The sequence below is a fragment of the Haemorhous mexicanus genome, chromosome 2 (assembly GCF_027477595.1).
Source record: "Haemorhous mexicanus isolate bHaeMex1 chromosome 2, bHaeMex1.pri, whole genome shotgun sequence".
Lineage (NCBI taxonomy): Eukaryota > Metazoa > Chordata > Aves > Passeriformes > Fringillidae > Haemorhous > Haemorhous mexicanus.
In genome coordinates this window covers 7781814-7808941 of record NC_082342.1, presented here as the reverse complement: position 1 = coordinate 7808941, position 27128 = coordinate 7781814, and the positions used below count along the sequence as shown (strand labels likewise).

The 27128-nt window shown below is 39.9% G+C and overlaps 1 protein-coding gene and 1 long non-coding RNA gene across 3 annotated transcripts in view; one reads left to right on the top strand and one right to left on the bottom strand.

Moving 5' to 3' along the window:
* Positions 1–15934, bottom strand: part of GBE1 (1,4-alpha-glucan branching enzyme 1) — a 133434-nt gene extending 117500 nt beyond the window's left edge. The window contains exon 1 of one of the 2 annotated variants that reach the window (XM_059872662.1): positions 15770–15934. In XM_059872662.1, coding sequence (XP_059728645.1) covers positions 15770–15861 — 92 coding nt within the window. In that variant the 5' untranslated portion in view covers positions 15862–15934. The remainder of the gene's footprint in view (positions 1–15769) is intronic. The other variant, XM_059872672.1, reaches the window with a different exon arrangement.
* LOC132341275 (uncharacterized) lies at positions 15653–26442 on the top strand. Its single transcript, XR_009490140.1, has 4 exons — positions 15653–15801; positions 23858–24046; positions 24761–24896; positions 26296–26442. It is a non-coding gene; the product is annotated as an uncharacterized LOC132341275 (long non-coding RNA).
* The last annotated feature ends 686 nt before the right edge of the window (positions 26443–27128 follow it).

Below are 27128 nucleotides of genomic sequence, written 5' to 3'. Positions count from 1 at the left end.
GCAGGCAGAAGCAATAATCCACCACAAAAGTTATTGAGATTTCATGTGATCTGCAATTACCATGTCACTGCAATAACCATCGTGAAAAGCAACACTACAGGTTGCAATTACAACCTGTTTGCTCCAGTTATCTTATGACCACCCTAACAATTATTTAAAAACCCTGCCCAGACAACTCCCACACCATATACTTTCTCTTCATAGCTGGAAAACAGAACACAGCAGAGTCTGGACACTTTCTGAAAGAGATGTAACCCAAGCTTTCATGACAACCTTTAGAGCTTGTCTGCAAATTTGCATTTCCTATTTTCTTTTGCTTTTGCTCCCAAGTTTGCCTTGGCTATATTATGAATGGTTGAAACAGCAAAGTATATTAGAATGTTATGGTAGTATGTGGAACAGTATCCTAATATTTTATCTTCATCATGTTACCACCTATTCAGGCTTCCAAGGCAATATGAGTTTTGAAACACTAAACTTGTAATCTGACATCCTACACTGCAGCTGTAACACACTAGCTTGTTTCCTGGGGATATATACAATTCAAATACTGTTTAACAAATAGCTCTGTCATTTAATTAAGGTCATACATGTAATCTGTATTTGACAAGATCCATCACTGTAAAACCTCCCCATTTTACTCCACATCACAAAGGAACCTTTCCTGAGTCCATCTGTCAAGACCACAATTTTCTCTGTGCGTCAATTTCCTCATGGTTTCTTTCATAATTCACAAGTGGATCATTTGATGAAAGAGTATCAATAGAAACAGCAGGAAAAAAGAAAATCTTAAGCCAAAGCTTTTAGCCTAAGAAATTATGCATTCACTGCCAAAGCACATGCACAACAGAACCGCCAATCTCTACTGTTTTCTAGATGCCTCTTTGCATCTTACAGGCTATTGGATTTTTACTAGGTAAAAGCTCATATCCCACTGAATTTTGAGGTTTTTTACAATGCCTCTTGTACTCTAAATGGGAAAGTAAACCACAGCAGGAACACCACCTTGATGAAGCACAGCAAGACCCAGAGAACTCTCAACCAGCACTTTTCAGCTTCTTCCTATCTTCTCCAACAGAGCTGTTCATGCAACCTCAGTCATGGTCAGCCTACTCTGTACAAAGTTTTAGAAAGCCAGAAAAGTAATTTACAAGCTGCAAAGGATGGATACTTTACATTGACATTTGAGAATCAAAAACTTCAGCAAAATAGATTCAGAAAGCTAATCTACTGCAGATAGATATAAGAAAAAAAAAAAAAACAAAAACCAACAAAACCTTCTTTTTAAAATAAAAGTACCCATACGTCTGAAAAATTTTATGGGAATACACCACTGCAAAGTATGAAACATTTTAAAAAACAGCCACAAATTACTGCTTATGCCTACTTTTCTGTTAGTTCCCTTGCCACAAGAAATATGGTGCTGGAAAAAAAAAAAAACAAAAAACACCTTATCCTTATTCTATTCATCACTTATGCTTTTGCATGATCAGAAGCATCAAAGCTAGGGTTTGGAGCCATCAGATCAAAATTATGTTTCTCTGTGCTAGGAAGAAGCAAGTGTCAGCTTCCAAACTCTCCAAAAAGGTGGTAAAAAAGTTCATTTAGAAATGTTAAGGTTTTATACTATTCTTTCTCTGATACAGATCTGCTTTACGCTGCTCTAAGTAGCAACACCCACTGAAAATACCAGGAGTAATGTTAACAAAAACCAAACAAACAAACAAAAAAATATCCTTCAATACCAAAACACAGCACAATCTGCTTCTGGTCTTTATTCTCCTGCAAATTTTTCTCAACTAGTCCTCATCACTATAGCAATTCATGGAAAACCAAAGGATAAAACATATGCATGTTCAACTCAACAATACCTAAGCACTGTCTGTATTTAACAACATTGTAACAGACATGACTGTAAGCAGCATGTTCTCTGACACCTATCATGGAGTAATATTGATAGAATGAATGCCAGAAAAGGTTCCAGAGGCTAAAAGCCTTCTCCCTTCTGACAAATCCCTGAATTTCTTACAGTTCCTGGCAGGCAATCCACACTGCCTAGGAAAGAGAACCAAGATAAACTTCAGAAACAGAATAAGAGAATAGCACACATACAAAAAAATATTGACACACTTAGCACATCTGTTCTTTTGAACAAGCAAAGATTGGACAGACAAACCTTAGTTTTGAAAAAAAAGTCAAAAAATAAATACAAAAACCACCACAGTTTACAACTATCACATTGCTTTCCTTCACACAGACTAAACATGGCTTGTATTAGACAAATGTCATGAAGCATTTAATAAAAACCTATCTGTGGAGAAATCTCAGTGGCATTTTTACAGTTATTTAAACAAGCAATTACATACAGAGGCTGCTGACAAGAGTCAACAATACCCAGAGCAGCCTTTGAAACTGATAACCCACAGTAATCAGTGGAGTCAAATATCTGAAGTTCAATCTGTTACCTCTTGGTAAAGTCCACAAGTTGCACAAACATGGTGTCAGACCTCCTACTTCAGTGTAGTCAGCCCCAGCACCATCTAAAGGAATTATGCAAGTGCACCCAGGAGCTGTCTCTGACCCTTCCAACAGTGAAAACTGTTACTCTAAAACCAGGTTTACATGAGAAATGCTTGCCAATGTATTAGCAAACACTAGTGGTGAGCTATGTCCTTCTGGCTGCAAAAGTCCTCAGTGGGTATGCCATTAGATGAAGGCATTCATCGTTCAGTTTTAAACAGGGCTGGACTGGACACCAGCAATAATTTGTACTGTGAAAAGCATGCTCTTACACCATAAACTGTGTCAGTGTTGTACACTATATTGGCAATGCCTTTTTGTGGACATTTTCTACTTTCTCTGGACTTCCTACTTCAGTAACTCCCTCTTTTGGTTTCCCTGTCAAGGAGTGCAATTATTATCCAACCTCCATGCCAGAACTCACTACCTGTTTTTGAGGAAACACTTTAAATTGAAAACAGTAATGACAGGTACTGTGTTTGCAGCGAACTGTTCTGATCTCCACCGAATAAGGACAAACAAGCTGTTCTGTGAGATAGCTGGAGAAGAATCAGATTTGGCATTTCCTGCATCTGTAAGGTTTGAGAGCTGTTTCTGTCAGAAATCATTATGGTCAAAGTGGTCTACAATGACACTTAATGGATATAATTGCCACTTACAGCTACCTCCATTTTAAGCTGGAAATCACTCAAGTCAACCTTGACTGCTGCTGAAAGCTTAGTCTGATGTCTACTTTGATGGCAATATGTTATTTATGGTATTAGGAAAGGTCATGCCTTACTTCTTGTTCTGCAACTCAAAGGCCCCCATCTCAGATGAAGTATTTGCTTCTGCTGTAGAAGAAAGTCAGTTTATGTCCTTGTTTATACTACTTACTGCTAAGCAAAAAGCCAAATTGCTTGGCCAAAACAGAGAATGCCCGATAGTCACACTCAAAGACATCGTTTGTTATCTTGTAATACTCAGGCCATAACTTCATGGTCCAGAAGAGATCCTATTCACAATGCAAAGACACTTTAATCCAGTCATTGTTACTGAGCAGTAACAACATTCCTGCTTTACTGGCTGCACTAAAATAGTTGACATCCAAGCCCTATTTCAATCCAAATTTACTAAAATTTCAAGTGAGAAGGATCATTAGTTGAATTTACCCACCTAATCTTGATAGTAAAGCTTTTCCTGTCCTTCCCAAATTCACAAGCTGTAGCTGAAATCCACACATCTCCAAACACAAGCTGAGTGTATTAATTTTACTCATTTGGAACCCACAGACACTTTCTACCAATTAAAAGGTGTAAAGGACTAAGTTAACTTCTGTACTATGAACACCTTTTCATCCTATTATCAGTTCATGGAAAAAGCAGGAGATTGCTTTCCTCAGAAGAAAAAGCCTTATTTTGAACAACCAGATTTATAGACTGTCTTTCATTGTCATTTAGGAACCTTATATTTTTACTATCCAGTGGAAAAAGTTAACAGAATTGGTTTAAGTTTAAGCAATAGATCCATGAAATCTGTTGAAACCCACTGCACAGGGAGCCTTGCAGAAAAGGAACTGATGACATGTGCTCTGTTTGGAGCTGTTCTTAAAGCTTGAGTAGTTTGAAAGTTCACCTGAGTAGCAGTCACTGCCTGAACGTGAACATTCAGGACAAAGTGAATTTTAAACTAGCTTATGCGCAATCTTCAGTCCTAAAACATGCTCACACCTATCTCTGGAACAAAATACCTCCAAGTCAGAGGAAAACCAGCTCATGCTGTAAATCAGCATTCACTGCATGGCAAATTTTGAGGATAAAGGGGTGGAATTTATATGCAAGTAGCCAACCTAAACATGCCCACATAGTATCAGTACATGGCAATATCAAGTCTGGCAGCAAACTTCTCTAACCTCCCCCAGGTCTTGCCTCCTGCAAACTTCAGCTTTTCAATCATCCTCTACCACAGCCACAGGAAAACTACATACATTTCATACATTACTTGGTTAGACACTGACATTATGACCCAAAAAGAGTAAAAAAAGGAAAAACCATGCCAGTTATTAAGGGTTTGAATTTTTGAGGAAAGTTCTCCATTCACCTACATACACATCAACTGTGGCATCTAAAACTGAGGGCACAGGAGGGATATGAAGAGACAGTCTTCAGCTTTGAAGTGTTTTTAAGTACATGAATTTACAGTGTTCAAGTGAAGTAGCAAATAATCTGATTTATGAACTCATACTCTTATTTATTTTAGGACAAGTAACAAACAGAAAAAGCTCTTCTACCCAAAATTTTTGATGAAACAAAGAAAATGCAAAGAAGTTTGGCAAATCTCTCTAAATGCTAACACTTCTTATTTATAAATTTTTGTCTGAAAGAACTAATCACTGTAATCACATTCAAATTACACTGCAATAGCAAGCAGATTTTTAATAGTAATCTGCTATTTAAAGAAGAAACTGTTACAAGCCTGATTTTTTTCCCTTAAATACTTTCCATTTGTTGTAAATAGGATTAAAACAAAGCAGCAATATTTTGAAAAAACCTTTCGGATGTTTATAAAATCAGGCATTAAGGAACTCTTAGTAGAAATTTTGTAACAAATAAGCCACATATTAAGTCATGAATTCTATAGCCCATAGCTAAACTTGCCAATGAACTCTAGAGTCTGAAATAACACACAGACCAGCTAAAACTCCTCAAAAAAAGCAGTGTCTATATAAACTTATGCATTACACATATAAAGTGCAATTAATAAAGATATTTTTACTGTCTTTAGTGAAAGTACATAAAAGGCTGTACAGCAAACAAAAGAAAAACTAACATTCACACTCAAAATAAGCTTTACATCACTAAAAGCTAAGCTACAACTACCTTGAATTTTGCACAGACTAAACATATCTTTTGGGATCCAATTCCTCCCCATTTTTAGCAGTGGAGGTTTGTGTTTGGAGGTTACATGGGGAGCCAGGGCAGGGAGGAAAGAGTTAAAACACAGACCTTTCTGATACTCTTACCAGTACCAAGCTCCTGCCTCAACTGACCTTTTTAATCCCTTTATCACTTTAGACTTTCCCCCTCACTGCCTGACAAAGCAGGCAGCAACACCTCCTTGCATTTTCTTTCTCCAAGAAGGGGAAAAGCTGCTTAGACAATGGACACAGACCCAAGTGTGTAACCCAAATGCTACGCTTTGCTGCAGCCTCTCTCCCACCACTTTGGGGCTTGCCAATGAGGAGATTATTTTTCTACTCATGCTACTGCTGTGCAGTAAGCCAAAAGCACCTGTTGTAGCTCAAAACAATTGATAACCAGCACCAAGAAAGTAGCCAATAGCTGAAGAAAAACAGAAGCACAAAGAGCACCCAAAGTAAAAAGAACATGAGCAAATTGGTACAGTTATTTAAACCTCATAAAGGCTGGACCAAAGGAAGAAGATAGTACAGCCACCACATTATTTGCAAGATGAAAGATTTAATGATATCCTGACAGTGACTTTTTTTTTTTTTAGGATGTATTTTTCTAAATAACCTTCTCTTTAAGTGACAATAAAAAAAAAAACATACAGTCTTGCCCTACTGAAAGGGAAATGAAAAACCTTTTCCTTTTCCAACAGACTATGTTTAACTGGGAAAAAACCTCACACACATGTTCAGAGAGGCCATGCCATTGGCAGAACTAGACATGTACTTCCCAGAAGTGAAATATTTTATTAAAAACAATATCCATTTATTAATCTTGAAAGATATGATGATCCATGAGCTTTCCAAAGATTAACTTAAAGCTTGGGAGTTCACATCAACTGAAGAGACAGTATTTGGTTGTTCAGACAGTAGATTTAAATTACTTGGCTCATTCAGCGTGCAGAAGCTTTACCTTGCCCTCCACTGCCTTAACATTCTCAAAAGAAGCTGTAGTCTAAACAGCCCCTGAAGTTGTAAAGCTTGTCTTTTTTCAGCTCTGCTCCTTCCTTCCCTACCAAGGAGGGATTTTAACTCATTCCTTCTGTATTTCTCTTAGGGATGTCTAAGGTTTTCAGGGAGGGAGGACAACTGCAGAAGGGTGGGACACAGGAGATAACACAAGATGACAAGTACCATCAAAATACAGGCTGAGAAAGGATTTGAGAACTAACACAAAGTATTTATTTGCCTTAAGTCTTACACTGATGTACCAAGTATAAGATTGTTCTCTAATTTCTAGTTCTCAAAAAGGTATATTTTAGTTTTAAGTTCTGGAGAACCCCTGTACCAGCTCCCGTCTCAAACCATCACATCTGCTGTGTCACAAATGCTTCTATGGAGTCAGCACTACTGTTTGTGTAACAATATAAACCTATTGTGCAAGTATTTACATGCTGCCCAAATTTCCTCAAAAAAGCTGGCAACCAAAGCAGTATTCCAAACTCCATATTTCTATAAAGCTTCAATAATTTCCTAAAGGAATAGCATTTTCAATGAAGAAGTGTTTATTTGAGTCAAATTAAACCTTGCTGAAAGTGATCAAAGAGTCATAATTTGCTATGATGGAAATGGAATTCTTTTTCTTAGACTGGAAAGCATCCATGACCTCACAGTTTACCAATCCCTTTCATACCAGGAACATTTATACTGGGGATATAGCCTACAATAGGTAGGTATCAAACAATTATACCTATATACCTATTAATCTGTTAACTATTAGTAGGTGTCAAATAACAATGATAACTTGGTTAACTTGCTTAAGCCTGACACATAAGACAGACTTTATGAAGCTCTTTTTTTTTCTTTTTTTTTTTTTTTTTTTTTTTGCTGGGATAGCAGGTACAGTACAATCAGGATGCCCCCTAAAGCCTAAAGCTGCTAAAATGAGCTGCTGACTCTTATGTTCATGCAGTGAATACATTCTAGATGGGCAATTTCCAAACAGTTGTGGTAGTGCAGCATGCTTTCATTTACAACACACAGTAACTCAGCATGATTTTAATAAGAGTCTTTCAGACAATTCCCCCTGGCCCTCCTGCCTTTCATCTCAATCATCTTATCAAATGCTTACACAACCAAAAACTTGGATCTGATGATGACAATGCATTCACATGTGACTATTGGGAATGCCTGGAGGTACATAAATATAGCCTGCCTCTCAGGGACACATTAGGAAAAAGAGTGCCCTCAAGCCAGAAGTCTGACCCACACACAGCTGGCACAGTTTAGCCACTATCTAATATACTGCTTTGTCAAAAAAAAAGTCCCCAAACTAACTGTCATAAACTCCCTACCTATTAACTACACCTATGATCAGCACTAAGTTTATTTTTCACTTGTCCCAAGGCAATGTCTCCTAAAGAACCTTCTCAAGCAGCTCCCTCTTAAAGAGTAGGATGAGAGCAAATGAAGATCACACTGTAACCACTGCCCAGAAATAGAGGAGTAATTATCTTACAATCACACAAATTAGCAAGCACCCTTCAAGATCCATGTAGCTTCTTTACATATGCCAACTTACCCACACTTCTTGAAGCTTTTCTTGACTGAAAAGTTACGGTTTGGTTTTGAGTGGAAGAAATTAAAGAAATACTAATAAACTTGAAGCCCATACTCTCCTAATGCAATACTTCAGCAGAATTCCTCCACATTTCTATACCTACCATAAAAGAAAGGATCCTTATTTTGGCATATTGTACCTGAATCACTTTTAAGTGACAGAATCCAGATCTCAACCTCCCTTCAGAGACTGTGAAACACAAATACACTCAACGAACACAACACCAGTTCAGGCAACAAGAGCTGAAACTCATATTTTCTATTCCATGAATTATGGAAACTAACACATCTCAGTTAATTTTGTCTGACTGAGCATTACTCCTTTTGTACATCTAGGCTACATCTTTCTGAATCTGGCATAACCTTTTAGCAGTGGCATTCCTTCTCTGGAGAATGTAGGCCCACCGTTACCAGAACTTCATGATCCACTTTGAAAACATTTTCCCTCTCCATCACTAAGCACAAGGGCAGACATGCTAAGCACTGACAGAGTCAAAGCAACACACCAGGACAGCAAGGATGCAAAAGAAGCAAAGTATCCTATACCTGAACAACAGCTTCAAAGAGAAAAGGAGGATGTCTAACAGAAAGCATTTGAGCTACCTCTACCTGCAGGAAATACCAGTCAATGGAATCACAGCTGAATGACTAAAACTGTCAGTAAGGGTTTTTTGTTAAGAATACCAAGAGAATAAAAGTTTAGCCTTAGAATTTCCTGGATTCATGGAAAATCTTTTTAAACATGTTCTCATAATAGAACTAATTGAACTGGGTCCTTTGGCAGGTCTTCAGACATGTATTTTACCAAGAGCCTATACTAAACTTTAATTTCAAATAATGCCCAGATAATATTCACTAATTAGGTGCTTCCAAGAGCAGCATCTTGGAGGCGTATTCTTTGTAGAATCAACAGGACTCATGTCTAACAACTGGCCTTCAGCTTCTTAACATGAGGTGCTGTAAGAAAATCAAACTGCCAGATACTCGGGGAAGAGGCAGCCGTATTCTAGGTAGACACTTTTTTTTTGCTGAATATTCTTTTTCCAAAGAAAACTTATGTTTTTAACATTTTAAATACAAAGACCTGATCTTGTTGCACTAGACGCTTTGCCTGAAGACATAATTTTCTTTTTAACCTGATGAATAACTGTATGAAACAAAGTTTCAGAAAGTACAAAGCAAATGGAGCCTGAGTGAGAGGTTTTAGATCTCTGACATTGAACAAGCCAAAAGGAGCTATCTTTTGTGGAAGGCAGAAAATGAAGGAACAGCTAGTATTATATACTGGGAGTAAATAAAAGGTAACAGGAAGCCTGAAAGAGAAGTGTCTACACATAAATATGGAAATTGAACAGGGGAAGAAAAGTATCTTCATGAGACAGGACGTCAGTTTAAGACAGTCCTCCATAAAAATGCCTTCTTTACATCTTTGAAGTAGTGAAGAAACATGCATAAATACCTGAATTTAAAGTATGCAACAAGACAAAGCTTTTCCTCACTATTACAGTGAAACAGTAATCAGATTCCTGGTCACATAATAAGTTATTCAAGAATTCCAGGCAAATTGTCAGAGTCGATCCAACATGCTCAGATAAGCTAACACTGCATAACAGAGCTGAGGGGGCCTCAATTTTTTTAGAGAACACCAAGTTTTAATTTTAATACAGAGGCAACTGGTCTGCTAACAAAATGCAATACCTATATATTTCCCTGCCTTTTTATAAATCTGGTAGCTATTAACACAATTCCAACCTGAATCTTTTGCTGAGGGCTACACCAGACACACATATGCTAGATGTACATTGGCCCAGGTAAGTACTTCCTCAGACACTTAAAAATTAAGGTCATCAGTGAGATAGTCAACTATGCTTGTCATGGTTAGCAATCCAAATGCACATGAGCTAGAGACTACAAAAATACAGAAGGATATATTCCATTAAATTGGCAGAGTTCTAGAATCAACTGAAGTCTACTCAACTTATGGGATGCCACTAAAACCAACAAAAATGCAGCCATATATGACATGTTTTTTCATGAATATTTAGTTCTGCCCACCCAATACAACAGTCTGTATGAGACAAAATGGAAAAGGAAAATCCAGTTTTCCTCATGATATGTAATAGTTGTATTTATTCTGTGACAGATCATACTCCAGTCCTTCTCCCCTTTCCATCTTCATCTAAAAATAGGATTCTAGCTTAGTCACCCTTCAACTGCCATTCCCAAACTTGTTAGACCCCAACAGCTGCCTTCCTACTCAGTCCTATCACATGCACTTGACACCTCTTACTTTTCAATACCTCAGTCAGGTAGCCCCCACTGTTCCTCTTCAAAAACAATTAAAAAAGAACCAGAAAGCAGCATTAAACTGACATTTACTAGATACAAAATGGGAGATAAAGGAAGAATGGTGAGTATTTCCCATTTGTAAGAATGGGGGGACCCCAGAACACTATGAGAAAGCTATGAGCCAAGTGACAGGACATCTTGGTAACTGATACTGCTACAAAAGCCACTGAGTACATGCTCCCAGCTCGACCAGAACAGAAGGTATGGAACTCCTCCCTCCCATTCATATAGCCAAGCACCTTCAGCAGCATTTTATCTAGCTCAACAAACTAATATTTTTTGAAGACAAATCAAAAGCTATGCATTGGTATCAGTTTTCTTATTTATTCTATAAACTGAACTATTCAAAAAAAGCTTTCAGCAATGGCTATGTAATCAGTAGGTTATAGAGGCAGCTGCATGGTCTGGTAAAATATAATAAGCCATGCACATTGCTATAGCAGAAAATTCTAACAGGCAGCAGTTTCTAACCCTAGTTTCTAATTCCATAAAATGCAATTACACCACAGGCATTAATGGTTTTAATTGAACCAATTATGCTCTAAGAGGTAAAAGACTAAAAATACATCCTAAATTACACCAAGTCTTTAGTCTAAATAACGCTTGAGACTTAACAAAATACTTGTGGGCAAACATATCACAGATGGTCAAACAATGTAGCACAGCAATACCCTACACAAACACTATCACTTGGGGATTTTTTTTTTTTTGTTTGCTTTTTTTAAGCAAATTCTTATTTAGAGATGCGAATAATGTATCTTTTGGTCAAGGTTGAGCAGTTCACTATACAGACACTAATTTCTCTTCATCCCAAAGAAGATACTCCTTCCTTGACTCAGGATCAGATTCAGGCATTCATCAAAAGAAAAAAATGAAAATTGCAGATTTCTATTTTTCCCATGAATACCATTTGCAACATGCCCAGGAATGAAAAAGTATTGAAAAGGGAATGTGACCAGAAGTCTTTCTTCCTAGTCACTCATTTAACTATGTCAGTCCATCCTCCATGCTTAGGGCATTACAAGGTCCTGCCATCACATTTTAGGCATTACCTCCCTAGAGAAACCCTTTGTTCCTATCAAAGCACTCATTCAGCATTTCTCGAGGCTTTATGAAAGAGAGGAAAAACAGTCATTTGTCAAAAGCACAAAGTTACACTTTGCAAGAGGTTAAAGGAGACTGTCCTTGAAAGCAAGAGGAACATTTTCAGAACTTGAGGCAACATCATGATTCATTTCATCATGGATCTGGCAATTCTCAAGGTGAATCAGGATAATCATATTACACTGAAGAATCCAGTCTAATGTGACTAAAGCCTGTCTGTCCTTCAGCAAACCACTCCCTCCAAATGAAACGAAAAACAAAAGAATGCATAAAGATCACAGTATTAGCTACACCACTGTGCATACCTGGTCACCATCCTGTGGGTGAAGGAGCACAGCACAGGGCAGGAGAGGCAGGTGTGATCCCCAGCAAGAGAGGCTGGCACTTGCTCAAGGCATAGATGAGCAGGAACACACTACAGCCTCTACAGAAGACAACTTTTTGTTTTCTGGTCTGCCTGCCTATGGCACACAGGTAAGGGCTGAGAGGTGGGTTTCCTCAGAACAGATGTGCAAAAGCTAACTTGAGAAGGAATAGGCTGCTCATATCCACTCAGTTTTTAGCTGTCTACATGTACAGGTAGCTGAGAGTACATAAAGAAAATAATGAGGTAGGCTGCACTCCAAGGGAAACAGGGAAAGCAGACCAGAAGCAACAAGGTGGCATCAAGTATTAAAAAAGAAAAAATTTCCACAATTTGGGTAGCCAAACACAGGGAGAGGCTGCCAAGGAGGCTGAGGAAATACACTCTCAGAGACCCAATCCAACAGCAGAAATGGTCGGTCTTTGAGTGTGAGAATAACCAAGTCACCTGTGCAGCCTCTGACAGTCATGGATACATAGTTACAAAGTTCTCTACTAACAATCACCTGGCCATGCTAATACCCTGCCACAGATAAGGGAGCAGATAGACTGAAGCCCAAAGGGCAACTCAGCAACTTGCTGATGTCACTGGCAAGATTAAACCCCAAGTCTTTTATTTCTCATCACTTCTACAGATGAACTTTTACTGAGCCTCACAAAGGGAGGACTGTTTCACATCTTACTGAACAAGGCATAATCTAAGGATGTCCACCAACAAATGTTTAAAAGCTTTGTTTCTCAAGCATCCTTAATCCTCTGTCAAAAGCCCCAATTTTTATCTTTAGACAATACACATTATGATAACTATAAGCTGTAAAATTTCATGACTCCATGATGATTTGGTTTAGTATTAAGTAAGGTCAATATCATTGCAAACTCTAAGAAGAGATTCAGACTACTACAGGAAATGCATCCGTGTGTATTGTATTTGATAAAGTCTCTTTCAGTTCTATTTTTTCCCAAAGCTTCCTAATCCAAGTAAGTAAAATACTTCTAGTGCTACAGGCTGCCAGGCATCAAATCTGCCTGCCATTCCCTTTATCAGGAAAAAACTCGACCATCTGAACTGAGAGACTACATGTACTTTTTCTGTCTAAACTATTCAAGTGCCAAAATAAAAATGTCAGTGGGCAGAGGTATCCAGAGCAAAGTTAGAGAAAATCAGTCAACAGTAACAGAAAGAATAATGAACAGATTGTCACTGGCTCAGCAGTTGAGTAGCAATCATTTCTACCCAGTTTTCCTACTCTACAAAACTAAATTAATTGCTAATTTAGTCCTTCTGTCCTACCTATGATGAGGCCATGGCAAGCAGCTGACAAACAATCAACTCTTAACACACAGGTTTGCTTAACAGCACATATTCCTGGCAGCTTCATCACAGCCTTTTCTTGCACCACCATGGTGTAAAAAACCAGATCCACTGAGTTATTTAACAAGTCCCATACCACAGCCACGGGTCATACAACCACCAGCTAACTGCATCAGGATCCTTCAGCCTGGAACAAAGATCACATAGTTCCACACTGCTAAGGATTTCTGACACAGTGCACACAGTTGTGCAGGGCTGTTCACCACCTCCCTCAGCAAAGGAACTGGGCATAAAGTAAGCAAATCCCATATACTGGAGACCCTAAAGAACTAGCTCTTCACATACAGCAATTAGGCTGCAAAACTCCTTTCTCCTGGGCACTCTTGACAAAACACGCCCAAAGTCATTAAATACAGACAGAATCACAATTCATAGAAACCACAACGAGCATTGCATGCACACACTAACTGGCATTTCCCTGTGCTTACAACTTCTCCCTGGCACTCTCCACCATCCACAGGACGTGCTGCTTCCTTGGGCTTAGAATAAATCATCCTGTTTATCACAGATTGCCACAAAAGTTTTCCTTTATTCTTTTAAACTAATTACCAGGATACATGCTTCCACAGTAATTCTACAGCAAGTGACAAGCAAGGAGGTTCAGGAGCCAGAAAGTGACAAGATAGAGACAGGACCATCTGAAGTTCTATGCTCCAGATGCACAAACCTGAGAAGGACAGAAAAGTTTTGCAAACTCAATGTACTAAGTACAGTCACACTATCCTCAGAAATACAAACACCACTATTCACAATATGACTGTTTTGACGGCAGGCACATTCAGGGAGCCCAAATGTTTTTATGAATACTTTTATTAAGAGACAGATCTGCCCATTTATTATTTCTTAATAATTCCTACACCCTGGCTCCCCACTGAAAAAATTAGGTGTGTTACATGTATGGTCTGTAGCTTGTCAGGAACCACTGTATAAAACTCTCAGTTGTTCTGCCATTAAGAGATTAGTTTGAGAAAATGCTCTGCAAGCCAACCTAATAGTTTACTCAATCCTTAATCCTATTTTACAAGATCCAGACTTACCACTATTCAATACCAGAACCCAACAGACACCTGGTAATGTTAAACCATGTAGAATATAGGAACAGAAAAAAAAAAAAAAAAAAAGCCAAAGACTGAAAAATAAAAAAAAAATATTCCTTCTTACATTCCTCACACAGAGACTTTTTCAGACTTTTGGGACACAGGGCATTAGTCAGTACTACAATTATTTTGATTGCCAGAGGACCACTAGTGAAATACAACATAAATATGCAACATAAAAGCTCCCAATGACTGTGTTCAATCGGTGGGTGAAGTTTCAGCAGCTTTTCCAGGCCAGCAGCCTGGCTCTGCAGGATGCAGGCCTCCTCTTACCCGGGCTGCTACCAGCAAGCTCTCACCCAGGCAGGCCCTGGACAGAGGGTTGGTGTCACAGTTCCCACCGAGAGGCACAAAAAAAGGGATGCTCAGACCAGCAACCTGGCACCAACCTAATGCACACTCTGCTACTTCATGCAATGCAGGTCTGCCGAACAGCTGAGCTGGCGGTTCAGGGACACCTCAAAACATGCGCCTGCAGGAAAATTCTCTGGAAAGATGAGATTCAGGAGGAGTTTATTACAGATTATTGCACCTAAACGCTTTTGTTAGTGATAGTAGCTCACTGCATCAGCCTCACATCCTGACTGCATCCAGCTCTGGAATCCCCAACACAGGAAGGGCACTGACTTTTTGGAATGAGTCCAGAGGAGGCCACCAAGCTGATAAAGCATTTCTCCCATGAGAAAAGGCTGAGAGAACTGGGATTGTGCAGCCAGCGAAAGAAAAGGCTTAGGGGTGACCTAATGACAGCCTTACAGCACCTGAAGGGAGCTTACAGGAAAGATGGAGCTAGACTATTTACACGTAGTGACAGATCAAGGGAAGACAGGTTCATGCTCGGAGTAGGTTCAGATTAGATATTAGGAAAAACTTCTTTATTGTAAGGGTGGTGAGGCACTGGAACAGGTTAGCCAGTGAAGTTGTGGTTGTCCCATCTCTGGAAGAGTTCAAACCCAGGCTGGATGCAGCTCTAAGCAACCGGAACAAGTGGAGGCTGACCCTGCCCACGGCAGGACAGCTGGAACCAGATGATCTTCAAGGTCCCTTCCAACCCCAACCCTTCTGTGCTTCCGTGACTCTCGCAAGCTATCCCCGGCTGCGCCCCACGGGCCCGGCTGGCCCGGCCGCCGCCCCCCCCCACCCCCGGCCGCTCTCCGGAGGGCCCGCGGGCGCAGCGCTGGCGCCCGGGGAGTGCCGGGTCCGAACGGGACGGCCCGGCCCCGGCAGGCCGGCGGGGATGTCCGCGGGCCAGGCCTCCCTACAGCGCCCCAGCCCTGGAGGCCTCGCCGAGCCCCGGCCGCGGCTCCGCCCGCGGTGGCGGTGCCTCCGCCGGAAGGGAAGCGGAGCCGCCCCGGCCGAGGGGAGGGGAGAGCGGCGCGGGGGAGGGGACACCGCCGGGCCCGGCGCCCCCGGAGGCGGGCGGGCGGCTGCTCCGCGCTCCCCTCCTCGCGGCAGTACCTGCGCTGGAAGTCGGTCCGGAAGGGCTCCAGGTAAGGGTCCCGCTCCAGCAGCTGCTTCAGCCTCGGCGGCTCCGTGCTGGCGGCGGCCATTTCGCCGCCGCGGGCTCCCCGTGATCCGCGGCGCCGCTAAATACAGCCGGGGAGGGGGCCGGGCGGGCGGCCGGGCGCCCCTGCCTCTCTCCGCCCACCGCCCGGGGCCGCCTCCGCCGCCCCTCCCCGCCCGCGGTGCGGCGGGGCCGGGGCTCCGCGGCTGCGGGAGGGATGCCGGGGGTGCCCGGCTCGGCTCGGCCCGGCCCGGCCCGGCCCGGCCCGGCCCGGCCCGGCCCGGCGCGGCGCGGCCTCCCCTCGGCGATGGGCTCGGTCCGGCAGTGCCGGCTCGCTGCCCGCGGGACGGGAAGGGGCCGCGGGTGGCGTGAGAGAAGCGCCCGTCTCCGAACTGCATGGGGTGACCGCATAGGAAATAAAAAAACTTGCGACAGAAAAAAAAAAAAATTGCGGGAGCCGACCCGCCCGACAGGAGGGGGATGTCTGCCTGCCGTGGCTCGGCAGTGCCCCAGTTTGTTTTCTTAGTGGCTCTTTGATGTCTTTTTCAGCGTGTCAGCTGCCGGGTGAGCTCTGTGTTCCCACATACATAAAGCCCACTGCGCACCCCAGCCAACAGCAACACCCCCCCAAAGCAGATTTGGCATCATCATGAGTGCAGGAATAAATTTCTCGACTGTTTGATAGGGTGCTGACGTGCTCACAGACAGCTCAGCAGAACAAGACTGGGGACGTCCCTGAGTTCTCATAAACTCCGTGTCTGTACAGCAAAATGTTGCTTTATCAGACACATAAATTCCAAACGTGGTAAGATTAGTCCATCTGATCCTAGTGCAGCTCGAAATGCAGAATAGCACAGGTAGATTGCTGTGGAAGTTTTTGACCTAATAGCAACTTGTGTTTGGATAGGTCACCAAATACCAGGGAAATTAATCACCAGCCTGACCATGCCTCTAGGCCAGCATTGAGCACTTTTACTTAAGGTCCAGCAATTTTGCTTTGTTTTGATAGGTAGTGAGAAAGTTTATTTAGAGGCCTCTTTTGAATACTTTTCAGCCACAGTTAAGAAACTTTTAAGCTTCTAGATTCCTTAACTCGTTCCCACAACTATCTCCAAAATTGTCCTCAGTTTGAGACTCATCCCCCTATCTTGGCTTCCTCTGAATTTAAGTGCTGTTTCTCCTTCCTGTCTGCCAGATGACTAACAGCACCGTGTGTGATGAACACTAACAGTTCATTTATTACTACACCTGAAACGGGCTACAGTGAAAGTTTCCATAATGATTTGTTTCATCAACAGTGCATGCACACTTAACTACAGTGTATTTCCTTCCCTCTAGCAGTTTCTAACTACACAGGCAAAAGTCCAAGAACCTTTGTTCTTTTTCTCTTTATGGAGTGCAACAAATATTCTGTCCTAAGACTGTGGGGCAATAATCACACTATTTTGCTCGAGCACTTGCCCTAACAGGAGGTCCAAGGAGTTTTGGTTTGATTATTGAAAGAAGCAGCATATATGCTGTAGCAGAACTACTTGTCATATCCTGCTCTGATAGTTCAAGAATTTTTTTTCACAGTGGCCATAATTTCTTCAGTCACTGGAGACTGAAAAACTTTCTAAAATTACCCGGGCTTCTCAAAACTTTCTGTGTGGCAGTGATTTCAGTGCCTGTGCTAAAACAACATTTAACAACTCTTACCATTTCTTTTTGCTTCTTTCCCAATACTGTGTGTGTCGTATTCTTCTGCAAATTCTCCTCACTCTCATGTTTAAATAGCTTTGTCAAGGAAAAAGAGAAGAGAAGTTCCAGCTTGTTATTGAGAGTCATGAAATTGGGTTTTTTACAATGCATGTTACATGTGCTGCTGCTTTGGGGTTTCCAGGTGTTCCAGGTACTGGAAAGGGCACGTGCTGGTTGAAGTGGAGGTGGGAGAGCAACTCCTGCAGCCCATGAATGCATGAGCATTGGAAACAGGAGCTTCAGTCTTAGCACAGGTTCTTTGGTTTTATTCATTGTCAGGAAGCCCAAGCAAGTTCCCAGCATTGTTATTAGCTTTTCAGCATAAACACAAGAGAGCCATCTATAAATGAGCATTAGCAATTTGTGTAGGAATGTAGCTGTGACTTGCACCTCCTTGGAGGCAGGGACCCCTTCGTAAAATTCATTTTCAGTAGAAATGACACAGCATCCAGCCTTATATGCAGGCAACCTTGAACTTCAGGAAGTTAAATTCTGCAGATAGCCCCTGTCCTTATAACAGACAAAGCCCCAGTGATATATTTAACACTCTGTGAACCAGAATCTGAATATGCATACCATTTGTATCTACTCATGTTTCATTTTACAGCTTGGGCATGATTTTATCTGCCTGCTTTGTCACAAGTAACTGCAACATACTAAGGCATATGTTATTTTGATCACTGATTACACCATAATCCTGGTGTTCCCACCATGAGCTGAGGTTGGCTCTCAGGACAGTGCCATTTAATCCTCTACCTGGAGGCAAAACCGACAGTTCAGACAATGAATATTGTCCCAACAGCTGAATGTGTCTTTGTGCATTTGTCAGGGATGGATACAAAGCTGCCAGCTGCTGCTGCCAGTAGAAACAGAAAGAGGAGGACTGTTGGGAATAGCTGCTTTTTTATGGGGACAGCAGTGGATCATATAAGAATGGTGTCTAAGGCATGTGTCTGGCACCCAGTTACCAGTGGGGCTGGAGTATATAAATTACTCCAAAGTAGTCTTTCAAAGGATGTTCATGCTTAAGTTATGTATACTTTAATATTTTGCAGAGTGGTGCTTGAGCAGTAACTGTATAGATAAATTTATAAAATCAAGTTAGATTTTTTTTAATATGCAAAGTTCAAAGATAAACCTAAATTTTGAAGAGAAAAATGTCCACTCCTGTCATGCAGCACCTCCATTTTGATTCACTAATATATTGTACTTGCTTTGCAAACCATGACAGAGATGATAAACAATAGGAACTAAGGGTAAAAAAATCTTTTTTCAATAGGTCACTGGTTCAGATTCTCTCTCATCAATAGTTTCTTTTCATATTTCAGCCAGAATAGATCTGTGAGGTCTCTGACTTTGATTGGCTCTTACAGAGCAAATTCCTGAGCTCCAGGTTCTTCTAAACCAAGTGGCTTAGAGCAGTCCTGGGCCCTGGTCCAGGCCTGGCTCTGTAAGATGCTTCCAGGCCTGTCTGAGTTGTCTTTGGGGTACAGGCTTCTGCTCTGCAGCAAATATAGAGACTGACCCAATCCCACAGTTTAACCTGTCTGAGAAGAGATGGGAGGTACCAAAGACAGCAGGATATTTTTTTAACTCTGTGTTGACAACATTCAAGAGTTCCTGATCTCTCAAAGTGACAAGTCACAAGGCATGTCCTTTGTATGGTTTAGTTCAATACTTAAAGGCTATATCAAGATTTGTTATCATTTTAGTATGGGCAGAACTCCTCCCAACTCATTTTCCTGAAAGTCTTTTTACATCTAGATGTGGTTAGCCCACTCTGTTTGTTTGCATGTGGGGAGATGTATTTTTTATTGCCATTGCACCTACGCTTAAATTACAGATCAGAGATAGTCCATGAGCAAGAACTGACAGCCTATAACTTGTGCTTATACTGGATCTCATAATGCCAACTATCAAGAAAAGGTGTTCCTGTGGACAGAGACAGCTGTTCAAAAAGATTTGCGCTTCAGTATTCCAGAAGAATGGATTCTTGAAGGCTCCCCTATCTTTTAAGGACATTTCAGACATCTGAACATGTTATGGGTACCAACCCATTGCAACCTCCCACTTTTGGACCAGTTTCTTCACATTCAGTTCCTAACGCAAAGTGGAGTTCAAAGTGTAAAGGAAAATAAGCTTATTTTGCCACATCAGCCAGCCAAGCTTCCCCATGTTATTTGTTCAAGGATCCATAAGAAATTAACTGCACAGTTGTCATCCAGATCCAAAGCAAATGCCCCCCTTAAAAAATAATTCTCCTTTATCTCAGTAGTCTTCCCGAAGAGGTCAAACATTGGGCATGGAGCTGTAGCTCATTGCTGGGTGGTTTAGTAGGTGACCTTTAAAGGTCCCTTCCAATACAAGCTATTCTATGATCCCATGAGACTTATCCCTATCTTTGGATTTGCCAAGGTGAGACACATAGGAGAAAGAAAATGGTCAGTGTTGCACAGCTGCTGCCAAACATCACATCAGTCTTCCATAATTAAAACTTTACTACATCAAGGATTCAATTATTTGATTACATGTGAAGAACAAAGCATATGTCCTTGAAAATTGCAGCAAACAAGCAAATTGCAACAAGTATCTATTAATTTAGAGGTTTCAGAATTTTAAGTTTGGGGGTTATTGGAAATGTAGGGTATTGATACTGTCTTTTAAGGTCTTAACCTTTGCCCTGTCATGTTTTCAGGAGCTTTACATAACAACATATCTTCAAAGACCAAAACAAATACACAATCTGAAACATTAAAAAGCCAGTTTCAGCATTGTATGATTACAGTAAGCACAGTTGATTGGAATGCTGTTTCCACTTGCCATTCAGAGCAAAATAAAAACACATTCCAACAACCTGAAAGTCTTAAGTAATGACTGTTTATTGTTTTCACAATATTGCATTGTGATTATGCTTTGGTGTCCTTATTTTGTATAATAAATTATAAAAAAATGTAAATATCTTTCAAAGTTGTTTACACATTAATCAAGACACTTCAAAGTGTGATACCAGTTTTAAAACATCCAGATGTAGAACAATATTTGTTGTGAAAATGTCTATGAGTCTTACTAAAAAATCAAGAATTTGTAAAACAGTTCACAAATACAAAACACAAATAAAACCTTCAGGAATTTCATAATATTTTTAGGTGTTGTAGATACTCTGTTGTATGCCTTCTATATTTCTCAAAAGTAATTACTGCCAATAGTAACAACTTTCTACAACTTACTGCAATTTCCTGGTGTTTGCATATGTGTTTATGCATTGGAGGAAGAACATAAAACGTTCTGGACTCTCTCCTTAATGCCATCCCACAATACTTTGTAGCTGTTACCTCTGCTTTGCTAATGTGTGTTTATCTCTAACACTTGGAAAATAAATAGCTTGAGCTCTTTGGGATAGTTGCCCCAGAGAAACATTCTTGCTATTATTGCACCAGCTCCTGCAACAATATCTTACTATTAAACAAGCAACTTATTAACACTTGCCAAATATTGTATTCCTTTCATCCAGTACACTCAGAACTGAGAATGAAACCCCACAGCATCAGCAGCAATTTTGCTTTCTTGCTTTTCATTGTCAGGTCTTTCCTAAAACCCCTGTGGAACGATCCTACCTTGGGTGTTTCTTGGTTGCCTAGTCCTGAAACACTACAAGCATTTAGGCTGCCTGGCCTTTTACTCAGAAAAGAAAGTGAGGTTGCCAGATAATCATTCAGAGGGTAACACATCTAATCCTTTGGGAGGTCAAGTGAGGTGAGGAGAAAGGAGATGCATACTGCTAATGCTCTGACAGCTCTGTCAATATAAATTCATTAGTATGTGTAGAAGTATTTTAGATTTCAAAAAGCAGAACAGTACCTCAGTTGTATTCATGAACTCAAGTCTCTCCCGAGTTCACTGCAGGAAAAGCAGATGGATCTGGTGCAAAGTGCATGTGAAATGCAGTACTTGTGGAAGTCCAAAATGCTTTCCACAGTCAGCCTTTTAGATCTTGTCAGTATTAGTTCTGGTTTAGTTTTTAATGACAGTCTGGCATTTGACCCAGTTAATTCTCAGGTATGACCAACAGGATGTTGAGTGAACAGAAAGATAGGGATAGGGACCAGATCCTTAATGCTACCCTCAAAATTTTTCTGTAGTTAGAAGAAAACACCAAATATGGAACTTAGAACTTGTTGTTAGTCCAATTAATATTTTGACACTATCATTTTTCAAAACATTGGATAAATTTGGAAAAAAAACCAATACCCAACACCCTCATTTATAATGCATCTCTATATATGTATATCCAATGCATACTTGTTACGCAGAAAATGCTTTAGCACACAAAAGGGTCTGGGAGTATAACTGTGTATTTTTTGTCTTAGAATATCCCCAGTACAATAACCGAAGGTTCAGCCTTCACAGCCCCAATGATACAGAGCTACACTTACAGGTGTGTAATCTGCTGCCATAGGTGATTGTACTGTATGCAATACAATTTTTTTTTATAGGAAATTTTGCATGCCTAGGCGATTCACCTTTTCCTCTTAGAAAAAAGACTCTACATTTCAAAACTGTACATTTCTGTAAATATAGAAATTTTCATCCAAGACAAATATATGTATTTTTTGTTGAGAACATCAATATTCATGGATTAGGAAGAACTAATCTGTCTTCACATAGTTTTTTTTTCTTGCTTAGAGATAAATCCTTTAGGTAGTATCCTTTTTCTCTTATTAGAAAGGTTTATATCATGCTTGTTTTAAAAATCAGCCACGGCATTTCAGTTAAAAGAAAAGTGGTATGACTTTCACTTTTTCTGTATGTGTGCAGCTTTTAACAAAGTTATGCAGTAAAGAAAACTAAGTGATCCACAGTTTCCAGTATGAAGAGATTTGGAAGGGATTGCTTAAACTGGGAAATAACCTATGGGAAATAAAAGGAGCAAATATAATTAATAGTTATCTTAGTTACCCAGGCACCCAGCACCTCCTTCAGTATGAGTTTCTGAGGATATACAGTATTATGAGCTGCATTTCTGTTTCCTGAGTATTTTATGTTGAAGTACATACTAATAAAACAACTACTTCATTACTACTTAGTATGGAAATTTACTTCATATTATTAGATAACTATTTTAGATAACAGTTTTTTTGCAACAAGCAGCTAAATATTTATATTTTAATCCAAATAGCAATATTCACTGGTAATATATTAATTACATTCATGTATTATACGGGTAAATTTTGGTTTTCAAAGTTAATGCATCTCAGTTCCATTAGAATAGTTGAAGTGCTGATGACTCAGTCAGTTTTCCTCAGTTTCAAACACCCTTCCTTTCTGATGTCTCTGAGCCTTCTGTTTAGCTCTCAAAATTCTCTCTGGATGTTGTATTCCATTATCTAATTCTACTCAAAAGATGTTTAATATTGGTGGCCAATCTCATTTTAACTTAAGCAGCCACTGGGTGCAGATTTCCTCATGCTTACCATCAGCCCCTGTAACAGGGCATCATCACACATTAGCAGCCATCCTGCTCTCAGCAGTTCTCATTTCTCCTGCTTGAATATGCACTTCTTTGTTTCTTTCTGCATTATATTATCTTCTCAGGCAGCATTCAGTCTCTTCATTTTCCACTTGTCCCATAGTTCCACCAGGAGGCCAGGCCATCCCTGAGTGGGGAGGTTCCCCTTAATGTCTGTAAAGGTGGGGCATAAGCAATTAGTTGCTATTTTTCTTTATGCCAGTCTTCAGTTAGTGATCAGCTCATTCCAGGATCACTTTGCCAGTTTTCTTGCATTGTTTCCACGTGTGTTTGTCCTAGGTCTGACTATTTCCTTACTACACTATTTCCTATCATTGCATATGTCCATGGTTTACTTTTCTGCCTCTTCTCACTTTGTCATCCCCCTTTTGCCACTTTTACCAGAGAAGAATATATGAGAGTGAATGCTGACAAAAAAAGACCAGTTTTTATAGCATCTGAGTCATGCACTCTGGTGGACTTTTGGTTTATTTTCCTTGCTTGCTATTATTTAGTGTCCCCTAGATCTCTTCTTCCCTCATATGGGTTGCCATCTCTTTCTGTCCCATTCCAAATGTGTACAGGCCCTAAGACTAAATATGTTTCTGTGTCCAGGACATCCACTACAGGTCTTAAAATACACCCTGGTCATAATTCAAGTCTTGCCTGTCTCTACCACATACACTTTGAACAGAGACTGACAGCTTTTTCTGATCCTAATATGTCTCTGCTTTCTTTTGGCTTGTGATCCATCCCCAGATGATACAACCTTTCAAATTCTGTGTCTCTTTTTCAGGCTTCTAGAGTGTTACACAGCTGCTCACAGCTGGCAGTTGCTGCTGCAGGAACAGCTGGATTGCAACAATCTGCATCTCCAAGGCTTAGTCCCTGCTGAATGTGCCATTCCCTCAGCCCAGCCATTTCTTCTACAAAAGGAGAGGAAGACTGGTGTTTCTAGGAGCAGAGTGGGCATGTGTCGTAAGAGGTTGGATTTGGTTTTCTCCTTCCTTGATTCTCCTATCAGTCTACCTGATTTTGTCCTTTACAGTTAAAGCCATAATAAAAACAGTCTGTACTCAGCTGGGTCATGAGAAAGGGACAGAGACAGAGATCTATAATCACACAATACTACGATCAGAGGCTTTTAAAGCAAGTATAAGTGGATTTGGTGCTTCCATTCAGTCTCCACCTATCATCAGCTTGCTCTGACTGTCATCTGTTTTCTCCTCTTTCTCTCAGATTTTTAACAAAGTTTCCCTGTCCCTCACAAAACCTGCTACTTGCCATGGCAAGGTTTGGCAAGGTTTGGCTGGAGTGAGTTACATAAATTGATGTAACTGCTGTTTCTCTGCCTTTCTTGGGTTGTTAGTGATCCTGAAGCACCTGGGTTGTCCAAAATTATTTTATTTTATACTAAATGAGATAATTGCCAGAAAACAGGACTGCACAGCTGCTGTGTTTGTTCCCAGTCTTCTATGATGACTGTAGGCTTCCTCCTACAAAAGTTTTTTCAGAGGCTTGGTTGTTCAGCAACCCATCTAGGCTTCACAGACAGTTTGTTACAATGAAAATCTTCTTTGCTACACCATATACATACTGATAAGAATTTACTGTTAGCCCAGTAAATATTCTAACAGTATAATTCATCTGATTAATGCAGAAAAACCTCACTTTTCTGATGTTCTGGTCACCTTTCCAGTTGCTTCTAAGTTCTGAGCTTGGCAGTCTTCCTGATGCAGACAAGAGATGGGACTTGCTTTGTAAGTCATCAGCCCCTGAGGCCTACACAAGAGCAGTGATGTTTACTTTTGGTTTTTCTAATTCCTCAGCTTTGGGTAAGTTTGCTTTTATTTTTAAACCTTACAACATCTGCTTCCCTCTTACCTATTCCCAGCTAGTTTGAATATTGTGCAGTATCTTTCCTCCTGGGGTCTCAGATTTCTACCATCCTCTGCAATTTTATTCCTCTGTCACTCAGCCATTTACTTTACTAAAATCAGTAGTTTCAGCAATCTAAAACTGTAATTTCTTAGTGGAGAATCCAGGAGACAGGTTAGAGACAGGTTGATTTTTCAAAATCACAGTAGTTTCACTGAAGTGCACAGTCAGCAGAGCTGTATAAAACTAGAGGTCCATGCATTGTTAAGTTCAAATTTGTTATTGAGCTTCTCAGAAAAAGCCTCTATAAATGGAAGACATCATGAATGTTTATACTGTTCAAAGGCCTGTTTTACAGCCTGTCAGCAATTCAGTAATTTGTTAATATAGAATATAAAAAAACTTAAGCCAAATATCTCTTCCAATTTATTCTGCTTTTGTAGTATTTACCAAATTTATGTTAAAATCCCAACAGATCCTATGAAAAACCTTATATCCATGGCTTTTGGGGCCATGAGCAAATCAGCTCATTGTGCACTACTCTTACATAAGCCAACTGTTGATAAATATGCTGTAGAAATACTTAAGTATTCAAAATGCGATGTCCTGGTAAAAAATTACGAATATTTTTATGTCTTCTTTTATTCCAGTTCTTTTTTCTCAAAGAATTTGAAATATGAATAATTGTGTTGGAATAAATGAGAACACACAGACCTGTAGTTATTCTGAGTCTCTGGATCCCATCTGCCATTTGCTTTGTGCTATCACAGAAACTCATACCACAATGTTCCAGGCAAAATTATCATTACAGATTTATATTGTTATAGGTTGTTATATATCTTATTATATATATATAATAATATATTGTTATATATTATATACAACATAATATATTTTATATACATTATTATATTTTGTTATATATTTTTGCTTTAATAACAACCTTCTATAAATTTAACATTTTTTTTAATCAGTGATGCAGTTCACTGCCTTTGGTCAGTCAGGTTGATAGTAGTGAAGTCGTAGCCATAATAATAGTCTCTATTAAGAATAGTACAGTATAAAGTAGGAATATTTTCAAAAGTCTTTCATGCTTTACCCTCATTAAAGCTTAGGCTTATAAACCACAGAGCCTTCTCCTGACATGTCTCTCAGTTGTCATTATCTGGTTCTTTTACTGTCTATGGTTAATGAATTAACTTGTGCAAATAAAGAGGTTTCTTCATTCATAAGATGATTGTCCACACTGTTAGAATTATTCGTTCTATTTCTTCCTTCTGCTGTTTCAGCTGCACACAGTTAAAATACTGAATTACTCTTAAAATTAATGAATTATCTGTTGCTTCTTGACTTAAGCACTTCTGCAGCTGTCTCCTCAGCAACTTCTGTGTTGCCATCTGATTCAACACGTGCACAAGGAACACTTGCAAAGGGAGCTGAGTCATTCTCTAAATCTGGAACATCGTCCTTGGAACACAAAACCTTCCTCTGCAGGACTTAAGGGCAAGTATTAACTCTGTCATTTTGTATAGGATGTTTTAGCTTCTCTTACTTTAAATTACTAGTGTGTCTTTCTGAAAAGTACATAATTTAGCTGTATCCACCAAAATTTTCTTTGTGACATTTGTGTTGCAAAGTGCCAAATACTTACTTATGTTCTTACTTCTGTGTTCCATTTCCTTTTATTTTAATTAATTGTCATTTCAAAATAGACTGACATCTTCACTGGATTGTTTTTAATACATTCATGTAATTTCTGTGAACTATGACCACTTTGCTGTCATTCAGGAACCCTTGAGTCTCAAGAAACATAACCCCCTGTAATGTTAATCAGGAGGTTATGATCAAACTGTTATTCCAGTTAGAACATAGAAAAAATGCTCACTGTGAATATCAATCTGACTTAAGTCATGTGATATACCTAACATTTAAAAGGGGCTGATGAATGAGGACATGTATTAGACACCCTAAAAGTGAGGAAAAAGCAAGATCAACTGTTTTTGTCTTATTATTTTCTTTGCACTATAAAATATCGTACACATTCTTTGCATTTTTAAAATGAAGGGCTTGTGTCCATCTTGTCTCTGTGCCTGCCAGAAATGTGTGCTCTAGTATGTTGCAACCACTCTAGCACTACTACAAGTGATTAATACTAGGATTTTTTTCATATTTATGTCCAAGTTGCTGGG